General features: G+C 38.5%; 1 protein-coding gene across 1 annotated transcript in view; it reads right to left on the bottom strand.

Annotated features, from left to right (window-relative positions):
* SEPSECS (Sep (O-phosphoserine) tRNA:Sec (selenocysteine) tRNA synthase) overlaps positions 1-13523 on the bottom strand; it is a 43245-nt gene that overhangs the window by 16179 nt on the left and 13543 nt on the right. Inside the window, exons 6-8 of the mRNA XM_037897977.2 lie at positions 10400-10502; positions 5474-5603; positions 4807-4898 (exon numbers count right to left, since the gene is read on the bottom strand). Coding sequence (XP_037753905.1) covers positions 4807-4898; positions 5474-5603; positions 10400-10502 — 325 coding nt within the window. The remainder of the gene's footprint in view (positions 1-4806; positions 4899-5473; positions 5604-10399; positions 10503-13523) is intronic.

Below are 13523 nucleotides of genomic sequence, written 5' to 3'. Positions count from 1 at the left end.
CAGTTATGGCAGCCTCCTGGGACTGCCCTGTGAGCTGCAGCACTGCCCAGAATTTCCATAGTTATATGCATGCTGTGACCCTTCCCCCAATACACCTCTCCTGACCAGAGCTCCATCCCACTGCTATTTCAGGATTTGCAAAGTGCTCCTCAGAGGATAGCCTTACAGCTATCTTCTGCAGTGCCTCCCTGGCCAGATATAGAGATTTCAGAGCCCTGTCCCTTTTACCTGGCTTAATGAGGATGGGATAGTATGAGAATCTCACCCTAAGAAATTAAGCTAAGGTATGTGGGTTTGGTTTTTTTGTGACATTTGAACTATTTTAGGTTCAGAATTAATCCTCAACACCTGGCATCTTCAAAGCAGTTTACAAACCCATTAATCTCAAAACCCCTGTCAATATCATCCCTATTTTTCACATAAAAAAGCTAGAACAGAGAGGTTATGTATCTGATTTTCACAGTGGCTAAGCACCCACAGCTCCAATGTAAGTAAATGGGAAATGCAGGAGCTCAGCACCTTTGCAATCAGTCTCTAGGGATATGTCTAAATTAAAATGATGCTGCGCCACAGCAGCACTTCAGTGTGGATATTACCAATAGAGTACATGACGGAGGTAAACCACCTCCCCAGAGGGGGCAGTTAGGTTCCATTGTGCTAGCACTGTCTACACTGGGGATAGGCTGGAATAGTATGCCTCTCAGGGTATGGATTTTTCACACCCCTAAGGGATGTAGCTCTACCAATATAAATTCTTAGTGCAGACCAGGTCTACATGACTTGCCCCGGGCCTTATAACAAGTAAGTGACATAGAAATTTAGAACTTAGAAGTTCCTGTCTTCCAGCTCATACTAAATCTACTAACACACATTATAGTTCCAGAAAGAGCCCCTTCAATATACTTGTTTCAAGAAACCTTTGGACAACATACTGTAAAGAACTTAAATGCTTAAAACAATTATATCGTCTGTATTTGATTACAAATACAAGATTAGACATTCTTTAGTCTTAAGAATCCACAAGAAAAACACAAAGTAGAAGGATTTGAAAAGAGTAATTAAAAATGAAAACCCCTCTGCAACCATTGAGAACTACAGCTTGCTAAAAAGCAGAGTCCAACTTCTGAAATGACACAGAGCTTAAGCTGAAATCTCATTTGTTCCGAACACTGGTATATAATTAATGTCAGTTTTAAAAATGGAAACTGGATTACAAATGGAGGGTTAAATGCTCCAAAATGGTTGCTTAAAAATGCAAGAAAACAAACCAAAAACCCCCAACCCTCCACCACTCAGATAAGATGACGACACATTGTTGAACGGGATCCTCATGTTCTAAACTTAATTGTTTTTGTTTTCAACGATGTAAATCCCACCATGCACACTGTTCTGTGTCTGCATGACCTTTACATCCATGCATCTCTAATACAGACTCTGGACATGTATACTGCTTTTGACCATTTACTCATGCCATGTGCTTGCATAACTGCAAAACATAATTTAAAATATTAAATTTATGCATTAATGTCAGCTAAGTGAGAAAGTCATGGAAATTGTGGGTCTGTATCCAGGTTCTACAAAGCATCTGAAAGTTCCATATAAAGAGAAAATCCTGCAGTAACTCAAAAAATCTCACAAACTATAACATGGGAATCCAACACTTCACGAATTCTGAGACAGCAACAAATGAATAAGTGAAAGTATTGGAGTACTAACATTTTGAAAACTTAACGGTCTTAATATGCATTACAAGTATTTTCTCTCACTATTCCTAAGTTCAGTTGTAAGTAGAGCAGCAATATAACTTGATTTTGAATTGTAGAGACAAAATATAGTACGTTCATATTTATCAACATAGTCTACATTTTCTTGGTAACACATATGTAAAACAGCTACAAATCAAAATGTTCCTCTCCATTGTACCTTTCTCTTTCACGTAGTTTTAAATACTTCATACTCATGTGTCATTATGGAATATAAGTGGCTCTGTAAATAACTAAAGTTAGAAACACCTAGTCACCAAAACAAAATCTGCATTGCATTTCAAAAACAGGAAATAACATATGCTGGCTGTGTCTCAGCAGTAGCCAATACATCCTGACCATTAGGTTATTGAGAAAACTAAGGAAAATGCTAAATAGTTGAGCACAACACTCTGTAGTTGTCTTCCTGATATTACCAACATATCAAATGGTTAGACAGAGCAGTAAGATGTTCTCCACAGTATAGGTAACCAATGTTAAATCTGATACTGAAATTTAGGTTCCTTGGTTGTCATGTTTATTCTGAGTTTATTAACATTTGCTCCTCAGCATGAGTAATATTTTGCATTGGGTGTCAGGAATTGTATTACTACTATGTTTGGTACATATTGTCTGGTTCAGCCAAAGAAATAAGTATATAACATATAGGTTTCATGTTAAAACCTGAAATATAGAATTTGATGTACAACAAGTATATTATTTAAGAGCACCAAAAGATCACCTCTTAGAAATCTAACCTTTACATAATACTAGAATTCAAAATGAGAGAAAACATTCATGTACTTGTCATATTTGACTATGTGCCTATTATTGTTCTTTGCATTCCAGTAGTGCCTAGAGTCCCCAACTAAGATCGGGAACTCATTGTGCTAGGCAGTCTGTAAACACATAGCAACAGACAGTCCCTGTGTCAATTAATATAAAATGCATGAGGCAATACTGCCACTAGGTGTTAAGTGTGATGATGGAGGTGACAGGGCTAGAAGAGGGGAGAAAGAAAAAAAACTGCTTTCATTCCCCCACCCCACCCCCCGGAGACAGCAAAACAGCGGTGAAGGTGTTTGTGATCAGTTCTTCCTTCCCAGACATACCCACTGCATTTGTCCCTTAAAGACACATCCGTCTCTCATATAGGTTCACCTGTTGCCAGCCCCAGCCACTTGCACTCTAAATACGTGCACACTCGGGGTATGTTTATACTGGAATTAGACAACTGCAGCTGGCCTGTGCCAGCTGACTCAGGCTAAGGGGCTGTTTAATTGTCGTGTAGACATTTGGGCTCGGGCTGCAGCCTGAGCTCTGGGACCCTCCCACCTCACAGAGTCCTAGAACCCGGGTGTCAGACTGACTGAACATCTACACGGCAATTTAACAGCCCCTTAGCCCGAACCCTGCGAGTCAGCTAGATCCCCTCATTGCTCTGCCCTTGGTCACACAATCACTCCCTCCATATTGCCTGATGCCCTGAACCTCTGGGCCTGCCTATTGCATGCACACTCCTCTCTCTGCCACCAGATAACATTTTACACCTTGACACAGTTCTCCCCAGTGAAGGGCAGAAACAGAGTAGTCTGGTTCTTGCTTCCGTCTGTTGCAAGAGATTATCCTTCTTTATTTAAAAATCTGGGCTTTTTGTTTTGAGTTGAGCTCAAATAACCTGAAGTAACATTTGATGTGAATAAGGATAAGGTAAGAAAAGAAAGAAAAAAATACATGGAGTTTTTTATAGCTTCACTTCTTTTTTGAGTAGGTGTAGGCTGCACCAATATAGAAAGAAGTATTCAATGTCAAGCTATAAATAGCTCCTGCTGAGAGCATAATAGCTCTGCCTCCACAGAGCACAGACAATAAACTATCACTATTAGAGTTATACAGTTCAGGAGCAAGCACATTTAAACAAAAAGGGTTCTCATTCCTACCACAAATCCAATAAAGGAAATATTTACACCATACATAAAGTATGTTTATAGCGTAGAGCCACATTTTGAATAAAAAGACCTGCCTATTGAAGTTGTAAATATCTGATGTTTTATTCACTTTAGAATCCTAGTTCCAGGAAAATAATGTCATTACTTTTGAAATATACAGCTATTCATTAAGACATTTTATTTGTTAAAGAATTACCATATTTGTGACATGGACAATTCCTACAGCTCCACATTACATATTCACCATCATTATAAGGCGTACAATCAAAATTAATTTTACGGAAAGGCATAACTAATTTGTTTACAATTATTTAAGGGAATGGGTGGAAGAAAAAGGAAACATTTACTGATGCAAATCTCAGCTTTTTTGTTCATTAGTCAAAATACAGCTAACTACTGTATACCACCTTATTTGTGAATCTAGTGATTAAAGGTGTTAGATGGAATTGTATTTGAACAAGAGAGACCATGAAGTTCAGACTGTTTTATTTCACGCATGTGATATGCACAAATGGACAAGAGACAACATGTCTAAGCCCAATACAAAATAAAGTAATAGAAGATGCAGACATTTACATAAAATCAAATCCTCACAACTTTCTTTTAGGTCATGTATTACTGACAGGCTGCAAAATGCCTGACCCAGCCACAAAGGAAGTATTTGCCTAGATTGATAGCACTTCTGAAATTAGATGGTCCAACCTAAAACATAACCACTCCCATTAACTCTACTATAAACTGTTTTCAAGTTTCAATTAGTATTCTTCCTGTGAACTGCGTGCTTTTGAAGTGAAATGTTCAGGCCAAATACATGAACATTTTAAAATAATGATCCATGTTTCAAGCAATTTTGTTTTCAAAGTCAGAAACAGTCTGGAATTTGCATGGCTGTTGCTTTCAAAAGTAAAAGATTTATTTTGGAAGTCACATATATTTTTAAACAGCGAGGTATGTGGCTCCTGAAATACAGTAAAGGATTTTAGATTAATTTTCTAGTTTGGGATCCAGTGATAAACAGGCAAACTGCATATACTCATATGTGAATGCTCCTGGGCTGTACTGTGACTGCACTGTATTTACAAAGAAAAAGAAATGCTGTTTGCCAGAAAGCTTACCTTTCTCTCTTTTAGTAGCTGTCTGTAGCCACTTTCACCCAGGGACAGTAGTGTAATGAGGACATCTAAGGAAGGAGATGCTGACGCTCTTCCTGAAGCAATGATATACAGATTATTTTAATTCTCTCTCTCTCATTTTATGTGTGTGTGTATATATATATATATATATATATATATATATATATATATATATATATATACACACATACACACACACACACACACAAAATGATATATATAAAATGATATATATGACACATTCATCTTTGTGAAATAACTGCAGAGAACTTGAATATCTGCTTCATATATGAAGCAGATATTCAAGTTCTCTGCAGTTATTTCACAAAGATGAATGTGTGTATACACACACACACAGAAGCAGATATTCAAGTTCTCTGCAGTTATTTCACAAAGATGAATGTGTGTATACACACACACACACACACACAGAAGCAGATATTCAAGTTCTCTGCAGTTATTTCACAAAGATGAATGGGTGTATATACACACACACACACACACATATAGAAGCAGATATTCAAGTTCTCTGCAGTTATTTCACAAAGATGAATGTGTGTATACACACACACACACACACACACAGAAGCAGATATTCAAGTTCTCTGCAGTTATTTCACAAAGATGAATCAATCTGTCAATTATTTACCTGGGTACATCTTGCTGATATCCTGGATGAAGGAATCATTGAAGCCAGCAATGACAGCACCACCTACTGGAACCATAAAATTTTTGTCCAAACTCTGGATGAAAGCATCTATTCTACCTACTCGAGCACCCTAAAAACAAAAAACAAAACAAAAACAACACAACCACCCCACACACATGTACACATTAGGAACAAGTGTTTGATAGCATTCAATTGTATTATGTGTAAAAGCAATGGACAGCAAGTTACATTAATAAAACTCTCATAGAAAATACATTAGAGCTAAAACAAAATTAAAATGGTTAAGTTCCTTTTCTCAGTAGTGTTTACTAAGAACATGGTTGCATTGCTACATATCACCATAGGTTCATCTATCTGTAATTCTACTATTAATCCCTATTTTGCAAGGAATTGAAACACTGAACTAAATTGAAGTCTTACACAATGCGGTACATTTTCAAAGTACTGCATGGATTTTTAACTGTATAACTCCTATAAAAGTCAGTAACCCACAACATTTCAAAAGTTTACCAAATTGAGTCTCAATCAGGGATTATATTTATATATAAAAATGGCCACGGTGTAGCTATGTTTAATTGAGAAAACAGAGTCTTTTCTCAGTACAGATATATAATTCCCATTAAAACCGGTGGATGATTGTGGGAGAACACTCAAACACTGTCCTTACCAAGATTTCAGTTAGTTGTATCATGTAAGATTGCCTATAATATGAAAATCCAAGTAACTCCACTACTGCAAATGGAGTCAAGTTCCCCTCAATAAAACAAACTGTCATTATAACCAGGGGGCTAAGTATTCTCCAAGACACAGGATGTAAATACTGCAGCAAGGCTCCGATTTCTGAAGCACAAATATTGTGAATTCAGAGAAGTCTTATGGTCTGTGTTATGCAGGAGGTCAGACTAGAAAAAAATCACAATGGTCCTTTCTGGCCTTTTAAAAGCCACAAATTTATGAATTCTCCAGTTAGCTGAGACGTCTGCAGCAGCATGAAATCAGTATAATATACTCAAGCACACAATTTATTTATATATTAAATCAAGCTACATGAATGTTACTAGTATCTGTGACAATAACAAAACATAGAAGATGTATTGTCACTTCTGTTTTTTAAACAGCTGTTTGGGTCGTGAGTGGGAGGGAGCCAATGAGTTGGCAGTGTTTTCGTGCGGAGATGAATGCCAGAGGTTTAACACCTGCATTTAGTTGGGGGAAAGGGAAAAGTGGGGCAGTTGACAGGGTACTGGGAACAGGATCACTCCCCCTCTTCAAAAAAAAAAAAATCTAGTTTTTTTCCTCCTCATCCTCCCATTCCATTTTGGTTTGTTGGATCCATCCTTCTAGCATTTATTTTCTGGCATTCATCATGGTACCTATGCACAATCCATTGGTCTATTAGTAATGAGTATGTACAAGTGTGACGGGGTGCACTTGCCCTGCACTGGTACTGTGAGAGTTTACTCTACTCTCTGGGCTGAGGAGGCCACACCCCTGCGGCCCTGCTGGGCATGCTCCAGCTGGAGACTAGGTATAAAAGGGAGCACCTCAGCCCATTCAGGGCTGACTGTTGAAGAGAGAAAATGCATGCTGCAAGCTTCAGCCTATGAACTGCAGGAGTCCCAGATGGCAGAAGCCAGGGATGCTGAGACTCTGAAGGATGGCCAAGGAGTGGCGGAGATGTTGGGAGCTTCACTGACTGGGGAGCCCAGAATCCCTGGCATCAGGAACCAGGTAGGAAGTAGCTCAGGGAGACAAGTTGTGGTGCTGAGTGAGGTCAGCATGTTTTGAACGGATTCCCTGCTGACTCAGTGGTGGGCATACTTGCCACTCACATGGCCCTGAGCTTGGACCTGGTGGAGCAGGGAGGGCCCAGGTCCCCCTACCTGGCTGTCAGCCACCCTGGGGTGGTGGCCCACTTTTTTGACCGTGGCCGCTAGGCCATGCGGCCCTGAGAGAGGGTGGCTTTACTGACTGTGGCCGCTAGGCTATACACCCTGGCCAAACCGGGAAGCCATACTCACTTGGACCATTAGGTCCCACACCCTGACTCTGGCCATTGGGCCACACAACCTTGAGAGAGTGGCCACATTGACTTTTACCACTAGGCCACACTACCCCAAGACAAGGGGTGATCGGAAGGACGCGACTGTGGGGAAATAATTACCCCACCCCAAGAGGGCATGAGGCGCACTTGCCTCGTGACAACATGGATAAGCAGGTGCCCTGGGAACTTCATGTGGCTTCCCTTTCCATCGATATCTATCATTACATTGGAGGGGTAGAATGCCCCAACTTCCCAATATCTTGAGGATGATAGTGGTTTGGGACCCTTGAACTTTTCCCAGGGCCCATGATTCTCCAAGACATCCCTTACCATTGACAAATTCTGCCACTGTTATCATGGAACGCATTGGCTCCTAAATATACCTTAAAATTAATTTCCTCCTAGATTGTATAATTTCTATTGAAAAGAGATTTCTTTTGTTAACAAACTCTGAAATAATGACTTCAGTTAAATGTTTAAGATTATATCATAAGAAATATCTAGCTACAAGCCAGAAAGAAATGCACAGCCCAATACACTAATGCACATAACTGTGCTTTTCAGTGTTTCTTGACAAGATTATCATTACAAATGATTTTTTCCATTTGAGTTGACACAAGAAATTAAGTTTCTTAACATTCTGATCATAAGTTTAGCCTATAATAATATAGTTTCTCTGATAAGAAACCCTCATTAGCTGTAGGATAATACTCAGCAATTACACAGCCCATCCATGTGAAGATCAAAATGCTTCACAAACAATTACATGTCACAAAACCACTGTAATGTAGGTACAATAAATATCAAGTAAACTATAAAACATCAGAAATTGTTTTCCATCCTCATGTCTCAAGTATGTTTTGCAAGGGCCTTCAACCACTCAAGAGCACATAGCAGCCATAATCTCACTTCAAATGTTTTTATTTAAAAAATTAATGCTTGTGAAGATTAAACAATATAATTTTATTAAAGGGTCACCATCAACCTGAAATCTAGGTTTTTTTTTAAAAAAAAATAGTAGTTTCAGGCATTAGACCCAAAGTAATATCCCTTATCTGTGCCTGTGATTTCTTTTGAAAAAATAGGGATTGTAAAATGTTTTCCTCTATCCTGCTGATATGTGAGACACCAACACAAAAGGGAAATATTAGAAATGATACAAAAAGTGCTGTCAGATGTACAAAATTAAACATGCTGAAAGATGTCTTTTCCTCTAATCTTTCAGTTATAGCCAGATTAGATGTTTGTAACAGTCAGTAAAACATTTCTCAGAAAGATTTAAGTTGACAGTGTCCCTTTAAAACAAGGAATTTCCACTAACTTCTAGTAAAAGGACTGTTATCAAAATACCTAAAGACCTCAGTCTGTTCAATCTACACTTCTGAAGGTGCTGTTGACCAAAAAAAACCACATGTAGATTGCAACTACTGATAAAAGGGTTAACAGCTTTATGGCTGATGCTGCATATTAGGAAATGTCCATTTAACAAACAATTCTCCCAAAACAGGCATTTTTTTTAAAAAGTAGCATTATAACAAAGTAGAAAGGAGTACTTGTGGCACCTTAGAGACTGTTAGTCTCTAAGGTGCCACAAGTACTCCTTTTCTTTTTGCGAATACAGACTAACATGGCTGCTACTCTGAAACATAACAAAGTAGCTTATCCAGTATCAGTCAGTTGTTCCTCTCCCTGGAACAGTTTGTAGCAAAAAGCAAGGATGAGGTGGACATTGGTAGGATGTTGTGGCACTTCTGTCATATTCCTTCAGCCACCTCAGAAGTGCATCAGTAATAAGGTACCTAATAATTCACATCCTGAAGAGGTCTTAATTCCTATTCAATTACAGTCCACGATTTTAAATATAATTGTTCTAATAAGTTTAGGAAGCAGTTTTAAGAAGACATAAAACATCCTTCCACTATGAAAAGTATTTCTTAATAAAATGAAGCAAAGATAGGGGAAAACGTTACGTTCCAGACAGAGAAAAGGTGAGCATATATTTATTTCTTCCAAGTCTCTCCCTCATTTTAAAAGAGGGTTATCTGAACTATTTGGTTCCGTCCCCAACTTCCCCACTTTCAGCAGCATTTTGCTTGACCATCTGCCAATTTTAACTCACTTTCTTCTATAATAATGACATCTGGAATACTGAAAAGCTTCCATCCTAATTTTTACACTAGAAAAAGAATCTGAAGCAGCTGGAAGGGCCACATACTGCTTGGCATTTTGGGAAACAACAGTTTGGAACTCCCCTCCCCGCCCCCAACCCCTTTCTTTTCCTTACTCTTTCCTCTACTACCTTGCCTTTCCTCAGCCTCAAATTCACATGGTGCATTACCTTTGACAAATTATTTATATATACTTTATTGATTTAGCATCACCAATACCCTGAAGTCTCTTCCATATTTTTGACAATTAAAAAATCCCAAGTGATTTGTGGGAAATTATTTTTCTTCCTGTTCTTTCAATTTTACTTTGTATGTTTCTGATTTTGTAGTGTGAATAATAATCAGAAGCTAATGAATATTACTTCAAGCCCCTAACTATGAGAAGTTGTGGGGAGTCAAAATAACCCTTCAAGAAAACCCTTTTTAGTCTGAAATGTAGGAAGGTTGCTGGAAACCAATTCTGCTCAATCTGGCCCACCTGACTTTGTCAGCAGGGGGAAGCAGCTCTGAAAAAGTACTCTGTCCTTTGAATCTGCTCAGACATGCAAAACTGCCTCGGATTAGATTCAAGTCTGCAAAAACATTTGACAGAATGTGCCCATGTTGTGCATTTCGTAGTTCTAGATAACTGCATATCAAAGGTTAATATAAATATATCATTTAAAAGTCTCATTTGAAATACAAGCCTCATACCTGCTGGATGAGATGCATACATCTTGAAGACTGAACTCCATATGCATTGTTGACAATATGAGGAATGTCATAATTAGAACAAATCACAGCCAGTTCTTCCAGTCTACAAACATAAAAGTGCAAATTAGGAAAACACTTATAACCGAACACAGTGAAGTTATGGTATGAGTCAGGCCATTTAAGGACTAATTAATACAAGAAGGTCAAAATGGGGGCAAGTGACGGAAAAGGAAACTTCTCCACAATTATATTAGGGTACACTGCAACTGGGAGTATGCCTCCAGCTGGGTAGACAGATACATGCTAGTTCTCCTTGAGCTAGTGTACTAAAAATACCAGTACAGACCTCCGAGCATGGGCAGTGGCACAGACTAGCTGCTCGAGTACAGGCCCACCTGACTTCCTCAGTCCTAACTCAGGTAGTTAACCTGCACTACAAAGTCCACACTGCTATTTTTAGCATACAAGCTCAAGGAGAACTAGCGACTTTCTGTCCACCAAGGCTGGGAGGCATGCTCCCAGCTGAGAGTAGACATACCTTAGTATTACCATTGTGACCTGATAGTTAAATAGAAAGGGTTTTTTTTGGTAAACTAACATTCCTAGTTACCTATACCCACTCTCTAACCTTTTGGGTTGGGCTCAAATTTTTCATGCTTAACCTTGATTCCAAAGAACTTTTTAGTAAAAAGCACCCCTGCAAAAAACTGTAATTGGAGTTGCAAAAATGTTTTTTTAAAGCATGTTTCAGCTTACTGTATTTTTTCAATTTATAGCACTAAGCCCCAAAAAGGGTTTGACTGAAGTTTCAAAATTTGTGTGGGGAATGAAATGTCTACAGAGATTGGAAATAGCACAGGATAGGGAACGTTTCACCTTTAGGTTCCCAGTTCAATCTAACCCAGCTGGGTAGTGACTAAAGTTGTTATGCTCTGATAGCTATTGAGTGGCCTATGTTTAATGGGTTGGTAGTCTCAGTACAAACCTTAGTAATCATATTTCAAAAACCACCAGCACCTTTGACATCAATTGGTGCTCATCTGCATTCTAAGCAGAGGCCAAGGAGTAACTTGGCATGGAAGTAACTCTGTCCTCTTGACAATACAAGTGGTTCCTCCAGAAGAGAGGAGAGAAATACTGACAGATCTATGAGGAGAATCATGCACTCCTGCTACTCATACTATATGTACTCTGTGGGAAGTAGACTTTGGGCTCCCATTACTCCAATCTGACACCTTTGCCACACCAAATTATTTTGTTTTATACTTTGTCTGCACATAAATCTAAATTAAGAATGTGTGTTCTGGAACCTGCTGAGAGGTTTGTACAATTTTAAAGCAAATAGCATAGAAAGTCAAATGATGTTGCATATAAATTACTGTATCTTCAGATAACCACAATATAGTAACCAAAGTATGTTGCAGTTGGAGGGTCAGTGGGTGATGCTTAAGGTCCTTAATATAGGCAAGCATGTTCTTAAGACCATTGACTTAAGCGCTTTCCCAAATACGGGCCCCAAAAGAGGACAGCTATACTAGTCTGAATATGCTTGATCCCAGCTAAGTTTAAAGGCACATGAACTTGATCCTAGTTAGTACCATATCTGGATGGTTGGTATTTCTCTGTGTTTGGGTCTTCTCTACCATCTTCATTTTATTTTACTAGTTACCAATAAAATCTTTCCTCTACACTAAGTTGAATCCTGTACTCTTCTTTTTCAAGCAACACTCATTTCAAGATTTGGGCCAATATCTTTGCTTTCACATCTCAGATAACTTACTAACAAAAGAGATTTTCCTTAGGCTTAATAGGTAGCCCTATAATTGCTGACTGCAAAGATCCATGGATCAGCACCTTGCTGGAATTGATTTCTCACAATCCAGATAAACTTTCATTTACCATACAGGCTCAGAGCTGCAATGAGCTCCATGTGGGTGGACCTCTGGACCCCACTAAAGTCTATAAAGCTCTGCATAGATGCAGGAGTTCACCGGGCAGAGCTCACTAAACTTTCTGGGCCTCTTGTATTTTATAAGATCTACGCTTTTAGTACATTGGAAAAGGGTTCCAATTCTGGCATCTCTCTAAAATCCCTTGATTTCCCCCCAACTTGTGTACATTTCTTATATTTATTTTTGAAAATATTCTCTTTGAAAAGTTATAACTTTTCAATTGCAACTGCAATTCAAATTCAAATTCAACTGCAAAGAACCAGGGGCCCACGCAGCTCCCACTAGCTTCCAATCTACTGGCTTCTGGCAAGAGGTAACTGTTTTCAAACTGTGGGGCACGACTCAATAGAAGGCAAAAATAGTGGGTGGAGGGGTGGCATGTTACCCTGCAAACCCCCTCCACCCATCACCTCTAGGGGGCACAAATATACTTGCCCCGGGCACTAAAATCCCTTGTTACAGCTCTGTTCTTTCCAATAAAGAGTGGTAATACTTAGAAAGGGGCACACAATGAATTTAGGCTTAAAAAGACCTTTTAAAAAAATAAAAATGTTAAATTTCATGTAGCATGACATTTGCTTAAAAATTTACATTTCAGCATGCTTCTATGACAGAGCATTAAAACAAAAATGTCAGATATTTAAAAACATACATATAAAAAGGTATCCTACAGGGATGTTGTATGGATTTACCTTCCTTTTATGAATATGCATCTTGTGGTCTTTGATGGTTGGAAGTATCCTTTTAATAAAAAGCTCAAAACCCTCTCTATCTGTAGTGTGCTTTAATGCAGCCCCCATCTTACATTTTATTTCAGAGTCACAGGGGACAGAACACTACCTTGTCAAAAAAAGAGAGGAGGCAGAGGAGTGAAAGAAATTCACGCTAGTTCAAAAACAGTCTAGTTGATTTGGTGGTTTTGATTCAAGCTGGCCAATACATTTTCCAACTCATCTTCAGGTAATGTTCATCGTATTCTGACGGAATTATTCATCCCACTTTCCTTCCAACATGTATAAGTGTTTGGGTTTTTTTTTTTTTAAATCAATAAAATGTAGGATACTTTTGACTAATGTAGGATAACAGAGTGAAAGATATTTTTCACTAGCCATTTTTCAACTGTAAAATGATAGTGTTTCATTTCTAAATTTAGACATTCAGTTATGAATTTC

Source organism: Chelonia mydas, chromosome 4, assembly GCF_015237465.2.
Source record: "Chelonia mydas isolate rCheMyd1 chromosome 4, rCheMyd1.pri.v2, whole genome shotgun sequence".
In the NCBI taxonomy this organism is placed as follows: Eukaryota; Metazoa; Chordata; order Testudines; family Cheloniidae; genus Chelonia; species Chelonia mydas.
This window is presented reverse-complemented; position numbering and strand designations above follow the sequence as displayed.